Source organism: Sarcophilus harrisii, chromosome 6 (genome assembly GCF_902635505.1).
Source record: "Sarcophilus harrisii chromosome 6, mSarHar1.11, whole genome shotgun sequence".
NCBI lineage: Eukaryota > Metazoa > Chordata > Mammalia > Dasyuromorphia > Dasyuridae > Sarcophilus > Sarcophilus harrisii.
In genome coordinates this window covers 976,328-993,939 of record NC_045431.1, presented here as the reverse complement: position 1 = coordinate 993,939, position 17,612 = coordinate 976,328, and the positions used below count along the sequence as shown (strand labels likewise).

The 17,612-nt window shown below is 35.1% G+C and overlaps 1 protein-coding gene across 4 annotated transcripts in view; it reads right to left on the bottom strand.

Moving 5' to 3' along the window:
- Positions 1-1,933: 1,933 nt before the first annotated feature.
- The window catches only part of C6H4orf50 (chromosome 6 C4orf50 homolog), a 141,093-nt gene continuing 125,414 nt past the window's right edge, over positions 1,934-17,612 (bottom strand). For 3 of the 4 annotated variants that reach the window (XM_031942705.1, XM_031942704.1, XM_031942706.1), the window contains one exon: positions 1,934-3,065. In XM_031942705.1, the coding sequence (XP_031798565.1) occupies positions 2,796-3,065 (270 nt within the window). In that variant the 3' untranslated portion in view covers positions 1,934-2,795. The remainder of the gene's footprint in view (positions 3,066-17,612) is intronic. The other variant, XM_031942707.1, reaches the window with a different exon arrangement.

Sequence of the window (17,612 nt, the reverse complement as noted above, 5' to 3'; positions counted from 1 at the left end):
TTAATCAAAGCCATGCATTTCTACCAGGGAAAAACCCTATGCTTGTTATGCTAAGGCAAGAAATTTGAAAATTTCAATAGCAAACAACAAATTTAGCAAAAAGCCAGAAGAAGATTTCAAAAGTGAATGAATGTTAATGTTAAAAGCCCCCAACTATTCTAGAATCATGAAAATAATGAAGAAAATGTCATAGTAATTCCCAAAGAAGTTCAAATTACAAGTACAAATAACATTTTTAAAACTCAAAAATAAAAATTATGATTCTGAAAGAAAGAGAGAAACATCTAGCATCATTTCAAAAAACACTCAAAAGTAGAGCAGCTGGTTGATTCAATTAATTAAAAATTGGTCCTGGAGTGAGTTCAAATCAAGCCTCAGATAACTGCAAGCTATGCGACCCTAGGCAAGTCATTTATCTTTGATTATCTAAAAAAATATTCAAATGCCATTCAATTGGTCTATTCTAAACTTGAACTGAACAATGAGGAAATGATTATTAATAATGATTGAACTTTCAAGAAATAATGATTATCAAGGAATAAAATGGGGCTAAAAATTGAAGGCAAAATTGAAGAATCAAATACAAAAATAAATGGCTAAATTATTATGACTACATAGCCCAATAATTATAACCTCAAATGTGGATGGACTAACCAATCCAAAAAAGAAAGAGCACAGAATAAATGATAAAAACAAAATTCAAAATTCTCTATATGCAAAAAACATTGTTTTTTAAAAAATATTCAAAGAAAAAAAAAAGAAAGCATCTCTCCAGTAACAAGGAAATGATTTTCCTAAAATATTATTGGTATGCAATAAATAATTCAGAAATATCTTCTTTGATATCTATTTCTACAAAGTTATGAGTAAATTAAATGCCATTGAACCACATATTAATGCCTATAGGGAATTATCAACATTCTGTAATGTATCTATTTTTGTAAATTAAGATTTCTGTACATTGTTTTCTCAAAGTAGAGCACATCTATAGAAAATAATTTTAGTAAATCCATATTGTATATTGTATCTACTAAACGTCAAATGGGAGATGATAATATAATGACTAATATTTATAAAACAATTTAAGTTTTGCAGAACATTTTAAATATATTATCCCATTTGAGCTTCATAAAACTTTTTGAATTTAGAAGACTTTTATACCCTTCTGGATACACACACACACACACACAAGTGTGTGTGTGTGTGTGTGTGTGTCTCATTCTTTGCATTAGTTCTTCCTCTTGTACCTCATTTGTATAAGATATTACTCTTTACCCATTCCTACATGGTTTTACTTTTTTAGAATCATATTATACTCAGCTCTATCCCAGTCTTTCTTTTGAACCACCCAATTATTAATGACAATCCTAGAAGTATGGTTGACTTTTCCACATATAAGAAATAAGTAGTTTGTCCTTACTGAGTTCCTTAGAATTAGTCTTTGATAAACATCAAAACCTTATGTTTCTCTTGGATATTATATATAAAATTTTCTATTAAGTTCAGATATTTTTGGAAAAAAAAAAAGTCCTGAAAGTCTGGCAATTCATAGAATGTCTACTTTTTCCCCATTCAGGATTATGCTTAACATAACAATTTTTTGAGATTGTCTTATAGATACAATCTTCTTATATTTAATATATTTAATTTTTAATATTTCCCCATTACATTTAAAACGCTTTTTATATTTGTTTTTAAGATGAGTTCTGGATTCTCTCCCTTACCCCTATGTCTAGCTCCCATTAAGAAAGCACATGTGAAGTTATGCAAAAATTTCCAGAAAAATCATGTTGTGACAGAAAATAAAGATCTCCCCACTTTAAAAAAAACTTATAGAAAATAAAGGGGGGAAAGAGAGAGAGAGAGGGGGAGAGGAAGAAGAAGAGGAGGAGGGAGGGAGGGAGGAAGGGGGAGAGAGAGAGAGAGAGAGAGAGAGAGAGAGAGAGAGAGAGAGAGATTGATTCATTTAGGAAATGTCTGAATAGTTGCTTCCCACATACCCCCATCCATTTTCATTCTGATTCTTGACTAAACCTAGATTCAACATTGGCATCCTCCAATAATTTCTAAGTCAAGTAAATTAATTTTTAATAATGAAAAACAATGCAGTTAATTATAAAATTATAATACCTGGTAATGAGTCCAATTCTTTGTATGACTCTGCTGTAGTAAGCATATTATAATTTGAGAGAGATTATAGACAGCTGACATAGCAGCCGCAGTGTCCTTAAAACCGATGGCTTCCTTCCATTTTCCTTCCATATGTCCCCCTTTCTGAAAGAAATTTTTGCCAGTTCACCAACTTGCAAATGCCTTCCTTTTTTTTTCCTTTCATCTTCTTTTAATATATATTATATGTGCCTATTTACTTAATGTCTCCCTTCCATTCCCCATTACGTATGTTTTTGGAGGACAGGGAACAGTTTTGCTTTTCTTTGTGTCTCTTGAGTGTAGCATAATGCCTGGTAAACATTAGGCCCTTAATAAATGCTCACTGGCTGACTGAATTAGGCCACAGAACATAGACAGTCAGAGCTAGCAGAACTCTAGAATGGAGAAGAGATGATATGAGGCTTCAAAAGGTCTTTAGAAGTCATCTAGTCCATTTATCATATTTTAAACATAAGGAAACTGAGTCCCAGAGAGATGAAATGATTTGCCCAGTCAGCAGGCTAATTAATGATAGATTCACGATTCCAATCTAGATCTTCCAAGTAGCTCCCCATTGCCCATGATAACAGTTGTCAGGTGCCAGAGATGGGTTTTCTAGTTTTCTTTCTGTTGTATTACCTTTATCAATGGGATTGAAGAAGGAAGGAAGGAAGGAAAAATCCAGCATGAACTTTCTTATTCCTTTGGTTGGAATTCTGTGAAAACTCAGAAAATGCATTGAAACATAAAAGGCTGCAGCAATGACAACTGGGATGATTTGTGGCTAAGACTTTTGGAGAAGAACGTAAAGCATTTGTCTGCTCCCAATCTCTTCTCATGGGGGCAGCGGCTTCTGCCGGGAGGATGCCGATAGCTCTAAGGTTATGTGCTTTGTTTATGTGCCATCTTCTTTCCTGCAACAACAAAATCAGAAATCCAATTTGTTAAGATGGACTCACTGTTCGATTTAGCTTTTAAATACACAAGAACAATGGACAGGAATATTTATAAATAGCATGTCGTTCCAATAAGGCACATTTTCATCTCTGACACAGTGCTTATCCCAAGTTCCAATTACTTCATGTAATCATTACATAATTTTTATGTAGGGGTGGACAGAATAATCATCATTTATAGAGGAAAAGAAAGTGCAAGGTGCTTCAGGAGACCAGTGGTATAGACTACTCTAAATCTGGAACCTAACTTCCATCAAGAGGAAGAAAAAAATGAAAAGGAGAGAGAGAGAAATTACATATAAAAGAAGAAATCCCCAAATGCATACATTTAGCCATAAAACATCATGATATCTATTTTGATTTTTCTGAAAGGCATGAGCTATAAGCATAGACAATAATATTGCCCTATTACATACCTAGTGTGTTGGAAAATTTGAGAAGGGAGAAGTGTTATGTGAGATGGGGAAGAAACATGGTACTTGCAGGGAACAAGGAATAATATCCTGGAGAAGGCAGCCTTTGAGTAGTGACTTAAAGGATGGTTAGGATATCAGAGGGTACAAGGATGACAGAGGACTGTGTCAATATATGAACAAAATTAAAAAGTTGTTAGTGATGAAGACAGGAAGCAGATCATCTAGATTACAGTACAGAATGATATGACCAACTTGTGCTAGACAAAGTGGGAGAGTCAGCATAGAGCTAGATTGTGAAGGGCTTTCAATGCCAGGCAGACATTTGTAAACTTGGTTCTTTAGGAAATTGAGATCAACAGAAGATTTGTTTTAGCAAATCTTTGTATGAGCAACATGAACCTGCTGAAGGTGGATTTGACCGTCTTTGAGATTTCCTTTCCTTTCTCCACATATATAGTACTTTTAAAGTAAGGCTGATTTCTGTGATTTTATAAAGGGAATGAGATTATATGTTTCTTCCAGACAAAGTCTACAGTTACGTCTTTAAATGTCATTGATCTCATTACTGATCACAAACTAGAAAATTCTGACTATACCAAAGTGAAAAGTTTTTTTTTACAAACAAAACTAATGCAGACAAGATTAGAAGGGAAGCAATAAACTGGGAAAATATTTTTACAGTCAAAGGTTCTGATAAAGGCCTCATTTCCAAAATGTATAGAGAATTGACTCTAATTTACAAGAAATCAAACCATTCTCCAATTGATAAATGGTCAAAGGATATGAACAGATAATTCTCAGATGAAGAAATTGAAACTATTTCTAGCCATATGAAAAGATGCTCCAAGTCATTATTAATCAGAGAAATGCAAATTAAGACAACTCTGAGATATCTCTACACACCTGTCAGATTGGCTAGAATGACAGGGAAAGATAATGCAGAATGTTGGAGGGGATGTGGGAAAACAGGGACACTAATACATTGTTGGTGGAACTGTGAATACATCCAACCATTCTGGAGAGCAATTTGGAACTATGCTCAAAAAGTTATCAAATTGGACATACCCTTTGATCCAGCAGTGTTACTACTGGGCTTATATTCCAAAGAGATCACAAAGAAGGGAAAGGGAGCTGTATGTGCACGAATGTTTGTGGCGGCCCTCTTTGTAGTGGCCAGAAACTGGAAACTGAGTGGATGCTCATCAATTGGGGAATGACTGAATAAATTGTGGTACATGAATATTATGGAATATTATTGCTCTGTAAGAAATGACCAACAGGATGATTTCAGAAAGGCCTGGAGAGACTTACATGAACTGATGCTGAGTGAAACGAGCAGGGTGAAGAGATCATTATATTTCAACAACAATACTATATGATGACCAGTTCTGATGGACCTGGCCATCCTCAGCAATGAGATGAACCAAATCAGTTCCAATGGAGCAGTAATGAACTGAACCAGTTACGCCCAGTGAAAGAACTCTGGGAGATGACTAAAAACCATTACATTGAATTCTCAATCCCTATATTTTTGCCCACCTGCATTTTGGATTTCCTTCACAAGCTAATTGTACAATATTTCAGAGTCCAATTCTTTTTGTACAGCAAAATAATGGTTTGGTCATGTATACTTATTGTGTATCTAATTTATATTTTAATATATTTAACATCTACTGGTCATCCTGCCATCTGGGGGAGGGGGTGGGAGGAAGGAGGGGAAAAATTGGAACAAGAGGTTTGGCAATTGTCAATGCTGTAAAGTTACCCATACATATAACCTGTAAATAAAAGGCTATTTAAAAAAAATAAATATCATTGATCCGAGAGAGAGGTAGTACAGTACATAGAACATTGGGCCTGGAACTTAGAAGATCTGAATATAAATCAGCCTTATAATTACTCATTGTGTGACCCAGGGGAAATTTTTTATTCTCTTTCTAACTCAGTTTTGTCATCTGTAAAATGGAAACAATAATAATAATATCTAACTTCCAGTGCTGTTGTGAAGATTATAATGAGAATATATTTGTTTAGTATTTAGTATAGTATCTAGTACACATGGATTCCTATATAAATACTAGTATTATTAGCTATTATTCTTGAAATATCAAAAACATTTCTATTCACTTCACATGAAATACAAGGGCAAAGGGGATGGAACAATATAGATGTATATTCTCAATAGTATTTTACTTTTCCAATTACAAGTCAAGATAAATTTAAATATAAATTTTTGTAAGATTTTGACTTCCAATTTTTTCTCCCTCCCTTTCCTATCCCCCTCCCCAAGAAGCAAATAAACTGATATAGTTTATATATGTACAATTGTATTAAACATATTTCCATGTTTGTCATGTCATGAAAGAAAAAATGAGAACCAAAGGGAAAAACCACAAAAAAGAATAAAAAGCAAACAATAAAAAGGTAAAAATGGTATACATCAATCTGCATTCAATTTCCATAGTGTGTTTCTCTCTCTCTCTCTCTCTCTCTCTCTCTCTCTCTGGATGTAGATGGCATTTTCCATCCCAAGTCTATTAAAATTGTATTGGATCACTTAAGAAGAGGTAAGTTTATCATAGTTGATCATCACATAATCTTGCTGTTACTGTGTACAATGTTCTCCACTTTCTGCTCATTTCACTCTAGTTCAGTTCATGTCTTTCCAGACTTTTCTGAAATCAGCCTGCTCATCCATTCTTATAGAACAATAATATTCCATTACAGTCATATTCCCTAATTTATTCAGTCATTCCCCACTCGACAGGCATACATTCAATTTCCAATTCTTTGCCACCACAAAAAGGGCTGCTACAAATATGTATATGGGACATTCCCCCCTCTTTTGTGGTCTCTCTGGGACACAGATTCAGTAGTGACCCTGATGGATCAAAGGTTATGCACAGTTTTATAGCCATTGAATGGGTATGGCTCCAAATCGCTCTCCAAAATTGATGGATCGGTGGAACAATGATTTTTAAGGTATCTTCTCTGTATCAAGAATTTTGCCAAATGCTTTATAAATATTATCTGATTTGATTCTCACAACAGTCCTGGAAGCTATTATTATCCCCATCTCTTGAGAAATCGGAGGCAGAGATTAAGTGACTTACGTGGAATCACATAGCTAGTAAGTTTCTGAGGCTGGATTTGTACTCAATTCTTCCTGCCTCATTGCTGAGAGCTCTGTATCTACTGTGCCACCTGACTGCCTAGAGACAGAATCTAGAGGTTTTCACAGCACTGAGGTTTGAGTGTATTGTGTCAATTATCTGTTTCCTTATTGCCTGGCCCCCCGTTCTAGACTCATTTCTATGGATGCGTTATAGGTCTCACACAAGACAATAATAATAAACAGAGTCAGAGGAAATTGGACCAAGAGTCAGGAGACCTGTGTTTAAAAAGGAATCCTGCCATAACCAGGTATTTTAAGTGACAGAGATCATTGAGTGACCCAGGACAAAGTCATCCCTGAGCACATGCATTTAATCAGAATACATCATGACATCTATTTTGATTTCTCTTAAGAGAGTAAGATACAAGTATAAACCAGCAAGTGCAATAGTACATAACTGATGGGTTGGAAAGCTTGGGGGTGAGACCATGCTAGATCTCTGAGAGAGAAATGGTCCCTTTTTGGCCTATTCCATCATCTGAGTGTGGCTCATTGGAAAGAGCAGGCAGATTTGACTTAGGACAGATCTGGGTTGGAATCCCACCTTTGACATTTGCCAACCGTTATCATGAACAAGTTATTAGCAGCCTCTTGCAGCCTCAGTTTTTTCAATTGTGAGGCAGGGATAGACTAAATGACATATTCAAAACTCTCTGCAAGTTTTAAAGCCCTTTATAAATGAGAGATGTCTTTATTATTTAAAATGAAGAGGAACATGTTAGGAATCTAACGCAACTACAAAACACTTTATGGAATAAAGATAAACCTAAATAACTGGAGAAATATGAATAGTTCATTTCAATATAATACATGAAAATACTGAATAAATTAATTTACTTAGTGTCATGCTAATCAAACTCCCCAAGAATTACTTATAGAATCAGAAAAATTATAATAACAAAATTCATCTGGAATAACAAATTGTCAAGAATCTCAAGGAAACTATTTTTTTTCAAAGTGGGAAAGAAGGGAGCCTAACAGTACCAGATAATAAATTATACCACGAAACAAGAAAATGGAAATAAATTGCTTTGGGTTAAAAATAAGGAGCTTGGTCAGAATAACAAATTAGGCATGCAACACATAGAAGCAAACAAACTCAATAGATTAATTTTCCATGAACCAAAAGACCCCAATTACTGAAGTGGGAAATCACTATTTAAATAAAAATTAAAAGAATACTGGAAATAAGTGTGGCAGAAATAGGTATAGACAATATTTCATACTTTATACCAGGAAAGTTGTAAATAAATATATAATTTTCAAATATCTATTTAGAACTTAAAAAAGCAAAATCATAAACAAATTAGAAGAGTAAAAATAAATGACTTTTAAGATTACTATAAAGAGAATTCATGATTAAACAAGAGAGGATTATGCAAGAGAAAATGAATAATTTTGATTGTGTAAATTTTTAAAAAGCTTTTATAGAAAAATGAAGTTAAAATTAGAAGGGAAGTAGTTAACTGGGGAGAAAAATCTTTGCAGCAAGTGAAAACGGAGGTTTGAAGAAAATGGCTATGTCAATATAGTGATGATAAATCTACACAGCAGTATAACTATTGTGGGAAACAATTTGGAATTACACACAAAATGTTATTAAACTGTGCAAAGCCTTTGATCAAGAGATATCACTACTGGGTCTATACCCCAAAGAAGAGGGGAATGAGGACATCTATATGCAAAAAATATAGTAACTCCTTTTGTGATGGTAAAAAAAAAATAAAAGAAAGTGAAGAAATGTCCATAAGTTGGGAGAAAAGCAGAATGAATTATGGTGTAGTGTGTGTGTGTGTGTGTGTGTGTGTGTGTGTGTGTGTGTGATGGAATATCACTGTGCTATGAGAAATTATGAAGAGAACAGTTACAGAAAAACCTATGAATACTTATATGAACTAATGCATTGTGAAATGAACGAAATGCAAATCAGGAGAGCAATTTACACAAGAAGAACAATAGTGCAAAAACAAACAACTTTGAAAGAATTAAGAATTATCATCAATGGCCGATTATGATTCTGGAGAATTCATGATAAAACATGATGCTCTCCTGATAGATAATGGACCCTAAGTATAGAATGAAATATTTTTTCTTTTGGACACAGTTCAGGAGTTAGTTTGCTTGACTACCCTTGTCATAAAAAATATCCTTCTCATTTGGGAGGTGGGAGTAGGATGCAGAAAAGGAAGATTTATTGATTGAAAAAGATTACAATTAATAAAAAAAATTTTCATTAGCAAGTTTTTCTGATAACGATCTCATGTCCAACTATATAAGAGACTGATGAACAAGATCTATCATTTCCTAGTAGAAATGAAAAAAGCTCTTCAAATCCCTCATAATTAAATAAATGCCAATTAAAGCAGTTCTGAAATTTCACCTCACATCTGTCAGATTGGCAAAAATGACCAAAAAAAGAAAATGACAAATGCTGGAGGGGCAGTGAGAACACAGGCCCACCAATCTGCCATTGGGGGAGCTCTGAATTGCTAGATATTCTGGACAGCAATTTGAAATGATGTTCCCCAGTTCACAAAACTCTCCATATCCTTTGATCCAGTGATATTTCTTTTAGACCTATATCACTAAAGGTGTCAAAGAGGAAAATGATTCCTATGTGTAAGAAATATAGCAGCTTTTTAAATATTAAAAAATGTAGTACTGGAGGTACCATCCCTTATGGAGACTGAATAAATTATGATATTTGAATATAATGAAATATTATTACTCCATAATGACTAACCAAGCAATACTTCTCTGAACCAATATAGAATGAAATAATCAGAACCAGGACAATTCATAAAATAATAATATAATTAAGAATAAGATGAACTTTGAAAAACCTGAGAGCTCTGTTCAATATAATGATTACCCATGATTCTAGAGGACAGATGATGAAGCTTGCTACCCACTCCCTCTCATAGAGTAATGGACCTAAGATGGAATGAAACAGATTATTCTATCTCTTCTGGTCCCCAAATATGGGGATTTGTTTTAAATTTAATTAAACATTTTTGTTATAAGGACATTTCCTTTCTTTTCATTTTTTTTTCTTTTTGGGGAAGTGGGAAGCATTGAAAATACGTTTTGATGATTGAAAAAATTAAAAATTATGGTGCTAGAATGAATTAGTTCTAAGGTAGATCCTTAGGTTTGGGGGTTTACTTCTCAGCATAGGTCTATGTCAACTAATATTTTTAGTTCTTTAAGCATTAAATGTAAAAAACAAACAATGTGCCATGCTTACCTTTTGAGGCAGATAATACAAGTAACTTTATTTTCAATTTACAGAAGAGGATTGGGATACTCAGAAAATTGTTGTTTCAAGGTTACACAGCTTTTTATTGTTGGAGGTAAACCAGGTCTCCTGGCAGGAAATGTCATGGTGGTGAACTTTGTATATTGAATCTGTTAGAACATAAGTATCACCTTGGTGAAGCTAATAATCCTGGTTCTTCTTTTGGGCAAAGTTCTGCTCCTCCTCTCCAACAACCATCATCTCAACCAAACTTGGATTTAGGTCCTGAGATTGTTTTAAAGCTTTAGTTTCAAAGCCTTATGTTTTTTTTTTTAATTTTTTAAATTTTTTTTTCAACGCCTTATGTTTACCCATAGTTCCCATCTCCCATTCCCTCTCCAAGGATCAGGACCAATTTTCTTTTCTGGTTTCTCAGCGCTGTCCCCTCTTACATTACCTAATGCATTTGGGCTTCCAGTTTGTGAAAACTTCTAGCATTCACTTTTCCTCTCAAAGCAGTGATAGAGGAGTGATGAGCAACCTCCTCTCACTTCAGAGCAACTCAAGCCCAGCTGTTCTCTACCTACTATGATTACCTCCCCAGCAATGAGATATTTGCTCTGATTTCTCTCCTACAAAAGGTTCCTGATAATTTCACCTTCAGCTGGACAGTATTCTAATCCTAAGTGCACACAATCTTAGACACACACATACACACAAACACACACGCTCACACACACTCCATTCATACTAATAGAAGAGTCATTTCTTTATATAAGGTTTTGCAAGGGTGAATATTGAAAACTATCTATGCACATATTTGCAAAATAAAAAGCTTAAAAGAGAGTCACTTTTTTTCAAGTTATTTTCTTACCCAGTTTTTTTATGAACAGCAAGGCATCCTGATGATGATGATAAATAGATACATAGAGAGAAAGATAGACATGGAGAGAGAGAGCTTTTATACAGGCTGTACTATCAAACAGGTACTTGGATATGTGTTTCATAACTATTGTTTCATTTGATTCTCATAACAACTTTGGCATATAGGTGCTATTATTGTCTTCATTTAACAGTTGAGGAAACTGAGACAGAGTTGGTAAGTGAATGCAGGGGTCACACAGCTGGTAAGTAACTGAGATAAGATCTGAATTCAGATCTTCTTGACTCCAGATCCAGATGTGGTCATCATACCAAACATCTGTTTCTTGAGACACAAAGTGTGGCAGGGTAAATCATAGCCATACCTTCTCACAACCAGGTGGAGAAAGCATTGGACCCTGTGCTCAAGAGCCCTAGAACAAGCAGAATCCTCCAGACCACAAATGATTCTTTCACTGCAGCTCCCCAAAGCCACTGTCCAAGCCAACAGCCTTTGAGAATATTATGACTTGTCAACTGCAGTGTGGCAGTCCCCCTCCTCAATAGCTATACCTAATGAATCCACACAACAGTTTCCCTCGCCAGAATCAAGAAAGCATCAACAAATGATTCAACAAATAGAGATATATCCATGGAAATGGCAGTGAAGAAGGTGCCTTACCATCTGCTTTACCACTACTCTTTAAGGAATAATTGGACCTTTCTTTAGAATTTGCAACTGAAGCTCCTTATATGTATTGTCTTCCCTTATTATAGAGGTTAGTAATCTCATTGTGTCTTAAATCCCTTCTCAGAATCATATTTTGAATGAATAAAACAAAATCTGGAGAATTTCAAAGGAAACCAAGTATACTGAAATGTAGTTATCAAAATGTTTTATAAAGTCAATTCATAGAGTTCATATTAAAAACTGTCCCATTAGTATGTGAGCTTCTTCAGAGCAGGTACTATCATGCTTTTGTATTTATTTGTATTTACAATTTTAGTGTCTAGCACATAGTTTTGTGTGTAGTAAATACTCATTACTTTTCATTCATTCATTAACTTATTCATTCATTAACTACATTTTTCCCCTCACAATTTACTTTTCTGTCACATTCTAGCTACTGTTCTCCACTAATATATGTCACAATTCTCACAGATGCCCAATACTCAAAGGAAAGACTTCTTTGGGGAATTTTAGGAAATGTAACAGCTTATATCACCTAAGACTACCTACCAATTAGGAGTCCCTCAATTCCCAGGAAATGAGGACAAAAATGGGGACAATAATTTCTGCCCTACTTTTTTCAGGCTTATTGTAAGCTTCCAATAAGATAATGGATTTTTATAAAATAAATGAATGTTCAAGCTGGGAGGGCCCTTAGAGCCTGTATTGTGTGGTTCTCACATTTTATAGAAGGCAAAATTGAAACTCAAAGGGGGAAAAATAGCACAACTGGAATATAAACCCAAGGCTTTAAACAGAATATCCATTTCTCCTTCCAAAGCCGTGTTGCCTCCAAAGGTGGCTCAAAAGTATAAAGCATCATATAAAGTGATGTGATGAGGAGGAGAAAGTGGAGGAGGAGGAAGAGAAAATGGAGACGGAGGAGGAGGAGAAGGATTTTCTCATTCTTGTTAGGTCAGTATCAGGGATAATTATTATTACTTACAGTAAATCATTTCTCCTTTGGCAGATGTGGGGAATGGATGGGAGAAGGGGAAGTAATATATTGGGGTTGTTTCATTAGCCTTTCCTTTACACTATTCTGTAATGAAAAATAGCTTGAATCTGACCTACTTCAAAGATAGGTAGTACAAATTAACTAATGTTTGCAAAAGGCACTGAAGATGTAAAGGCACAGAAATTTCCCATCCATGATTAGGACACAGAGGTTCTACTGGTCTATGGCTTTCATGATCTAGATCACTTACTGTAGAACTGAGCAATTTAGATGCCCCTCATTTGAATCATAAAATCATTAACTCAGAAGGGGGAATGTCTTAGACAATGGTTTTGGGGAACTGGACTGAAAACAATGTTGGCGATCTGGAAGGTACTGCTGGTTCTGGGGCTCTTGAGCACAGAGTCCTGGGCTATCTCCCCCTGATTATAAGAAGGTATAGCCATGATTTACTCTACCATGCTTTGTCTTTCTCTCAAGAAACAGTATATTCTCTTCCTCTCCAAAATGGAGTACCTAACCTCAATTTGGGTTAACATGAGCCTCGACCTCCAAGTTAAGAGATAGAATGTATTAGTGTCCTAACGAATAAGTGCTTACATGTCAGAATTAAAATACTTATGATAAGCATGTATATGTGTCTATTATATTTACACATATAGATATACAGATATGTATTCATAAATATTATGCTAGCTTGCCCTGAATTATTTCACTTTCCTGTTTTTACCCTTTAAAAATGAGATCCCCTTACTCTTTTAACATGTTTTTACTATCTCTAATATTTAAACATTTCCTATGAATTGCATTTATACCAACTTCAAGATCCTCGTTACTCCAATGCTAATGGTTTACATGGGGCATCCATTTTTTTTAAGAGACTCATACACCTCATCTGGGCAGATGGCCATCTATTCAATCTCTGCATAAGCATATACTCCAAACTGTCTTCACCCTAGAAAGTGTAGGTTCCCAGGCCCAGACTAACGACATTTTTTTAAATTTAAATTCTCCCAGATTACTTGAAGTAGCCAAAAGAGTGTTAAGAAGAAATAAACTTCCTTTACTCTACATTCTAACTACTGAGGCCCCCAATGAATTGCTAATTTTACAACTAGCCACATAGTGGCTAAAATCGTAAAATCGAATTTAGATTATTATTATTATATTATAGATCTTTATTATATCACATTCTAAAGTATAGATCTTATGCATAACTATTTACTTAGAAATTAGGTAAAATAATATGACAGATACATGTATTTAGGCAAGTGAATGAAAAAGGAAATATAATTCACACAGAAACCTGGGTTGCACACTCCATTCATCACCTTTGAGAAAGTGGGCACATATGCGTCCCTGGAAGAGATGTGTATGAGGGAGAAAAAACCCTTGTACTTGTGGTAGCTCCAAACTAGACTGCAATTTTGATGTCATTGTGTATAGGAACACCTACATTATAGAAAAACTGCTTCTCTGCTAATTGCTTGTCTATTGATCCTACTGTTCTCCAGCTGGGTGAATCTTCTCTTTTCTACTTAAAAGCAGCCTTTATAGTCTCTCTCTAGGACCCAACAGTGTCCTCACTCCCTTCTACATAGTCTCTTTTCTATAGGTTTTTATGATGCTGATTTTTCCTGCTTCTTTTCTTCTATCTACCTGACTACTCATCGATCTCCTCTGCTGGTTCTTTACCCATTCCGTGCCCACTTACCTGTGGTTCCCTCTCAAAGCTTTGTAAGAGGATGTCTATTTTCATTCTACATTCTCTTACTTGGCAATTCTTTCAAGTTCCATGGGTTTAACTGTTAGATCTATGAAGAAACCCACATTTGTATTTCTAGCCCTAATCTCTCTCTTGCATCGCAGTCTCACATCACCAGGTATCTACGGACACCTCAAACTGCATGTCCACAGACATCTCAAATTCAAAGCATAATTATCTTTCCCCTCAGGAATCAAGGCTTTTGAAAATAATACTCCTCATCCCTGAGTCGTTCCTAGAATGAGCACTTAGGAAGTGCTATTAGAATTGGAACATCATACACACCCCTTTTGATCATCAGAGATATTCATATTTAAGTTTATTTCAGGAGTTCTTAATCTGGGATCTGTTATGACTGTGTTAATACCCTCGATACTTTAGAATCAGCTGGAGTCAAGATAAGTAATCTTTATTCTTTTTCAAAGCCAGAGGACAGAGTAGGCCCAGAAATCTTCTCTTTCTTCTCCCACTCCAAGCAACCTCATTTGTCTTACTCCACCCTCTAAAATCCTGCCTCAATCTCCCTATACACCAAATAGATCAAACCTGCACAGAGTGGTAGGCAGGGTCAGTCTTTCTCCAAGTATATGCCAAGCTAATAGAGTATTGTCCAATTGGTAATTAGCCTTATGTGCTCTGACCTCAGTGCATCAACTCAATTTCAACCCATTACAGGGATCTGTGAACTTATTCTGTTTAATGTTTTGATCAACATATTTCAATATAAGGATTTTCTTTTCCATGTGTGTGCCGTGTATATGTATATATATGCATAAAAATGTACATACATATATATATGTATATACATAAGTATAATAGATGCATTAAAATATTATGAGAAAGTACCCTTACATTTCATCAGATTACCAAAAGAGACCATGACACAACAAAAGGTTACGAACTCTTGGTTTTAATTGATTAATTTAGGAGTCCACGACTCCTCTGAATCTCATTAAACCATGATGAGAAGAAGGGTATTGATCCTATCTAGAAGATTTATTAAGGCAATAAACCATATGGCAAAATCCAAAATCACACAAAGGATTTAGCTGCCTCACAACTTGATTATCTTCCTTCTCTCCCTTCAGCCTATATTCATTAAGTCTCTAGTGTTTAAGGCATTATGTGAGGCTCTGGATAAGATCAAAATTCACTGTAGTCATAGAACTCAGAGTCGGTAAGAAAGATCAGATGTAAATGTGAGTAATGATGACTACACATAGAACTTTTCCTTGGCAGAAATTGCAAAGTTATTTCAAAATTTACAATTAGCTTTCAGCTCCTAAACAGGTTACTACTTCTTTCCCAAAGTCACCAGGCTTAATCATTCATGTTGAAGTACATGACAAAGCTCCCATTTTTAACTTCCCAAGAACAACTGGTATTATTTTGTAATGGATCTGTTGTGTCAAAATAACTTGCACATGTGTCGTGATACAACCTTGAGTTTGCATAAACTGACTGAGTAAATAACTTAATGAAGCCTGAAATTTGTCAACCTCACAAAAGGGGAAAGTGGCCTATCAGCAAATCAGAAATCTGAGTTATAGAAAAAGTCATCTACTCTATTTCCCTGCTAATATAAATCCCTCTTCTAGTTCTTATGTCCTGAAATTAATCCAGCCTTACATATTCATCCATTGTCTCCTTTGAGTCACTATCAGCCTGACAAAGTTACTTTAAAAAAAAATAACATGGCCTGCCAGTATCTTCTATTCAATATGTTATTTCATGGGAGAAGGAGCCTCCAGGAGGTAGAGCCAAAAGACCTAATTTTGAATCCTGTTTCTCATATTGTTTAGCTTTAGGAAACTATTTTGTGTGTCCAAATCTTCATCTCCTCTTCTGAAAAAAACTTGAGCCCTCCTCACCCTGTCGTGAGAGTTGGGAGGAATAGGGGAGATGATAACTTTCTTTTCTGATCTATTAGGCTGGTAAATCAGAAGAATGTAATGATCGGCATATATTTCAGTAAAACATCTGCCACATTATGTCATGAAAAAGAGGGAGCAAGACAGTATAGACAATGGCACATATAGGTAGACTTGGGAATAGCTAACTAGACCCCAAGAGCTCATCAGTGAATTGATGTCTGTTTTAGGATACGTCTTTAGTAGAAGACCTGGTCCTTTGGCAAAGACCCAAACCCAAAAATTTAATAATTTTTGTCAATAACTTGATAAAAAAATATATAGGATGTTAAATTTGGAGGTGAAATAAATAATATATATGGTTAATACAATAGACTGCCCAGTCAGGATCCAAAGATAGAGCAATAAAAAAGAACTTCTGGGTGAATCTAATCACATTACATTTAATTAGTATTACTTTCAGTACCTGAAAGTATGGTTAGCGAGCAGCTTGGGGCAATTTTAGTGGACCTTAAGCTCAACAGTAATCAGCCATGTTCTATGGCAACCATAGAAGGTATACTCTTCTGGAACCATATTTTCACCATAATTTCCACTCCAATTTTAGCATTAGCTTCCAACTTGCTTGCTTTAATCAAACTCTTAAACTAGAACAAAGTAGATGTAACAGTAGAATAATAGCCTGCACAAAATGATTGGTAAAGGTAATATTATCCATCTACAGTCTATCATGTTGCCACCAAATTCATATCCAGTAAATTGTGCTCAATTTTGGATGTCATGTTGATTGATAAGTTGGATGGCCATAATTGTGGAAGGTTCAGAAAACTGGTTGAAAGAAATTGGGATGTTTAGATGAAAAAAGGCTTGAGGAAGCTTAATAGCTGTTTTCAAGTATTTAAAAGATCCATATGGCAGAGTTTAGTATTGAGGGGAATAGAAGGATAGCTAGAGTGCAAGCCAAGGTGAAATTACAGTGACCATCTGCTAGAGTTTCCAATGAATTGGATTTCATTTTATATCCTAGAAATGATGTTACTGTGTCATGCTTGCTTTTCTCTGATGTATACATTAAACTGCCCCAAGTGGGCACCAGAAAGCCTAGTGTTCAACATAGTGAATGGAAGTATCTGGTTATCAGCAATGATGTGAAAACAATTTGCAAATACACAGCTTGCTGCAAAAGTGAGTCTCAAAGGTTAACCAAGAAATATCTGAAAAAGACATATAACTGTAAACCTTGATTCAAGAAAGTATGGAAGCAAGAAGGCCCTTAATGAGCAATAGAGGATTATCTTTGTGTTTCTGCCGATGCCAGTAGCACACACACAAAGTAAAAGTTAATATCTGGTCTAGAAGAGGAAATGAAAGCATTAGGGAAACACCTTTCTACTCTCCAGGCTATGAGAGGATGAAGAATTCATCCATGAAAGAATCAGTTAAGTTCTTTAAGGAGGAAACTTGATATCTTTAGTGTTTAGAGCAGTGTCC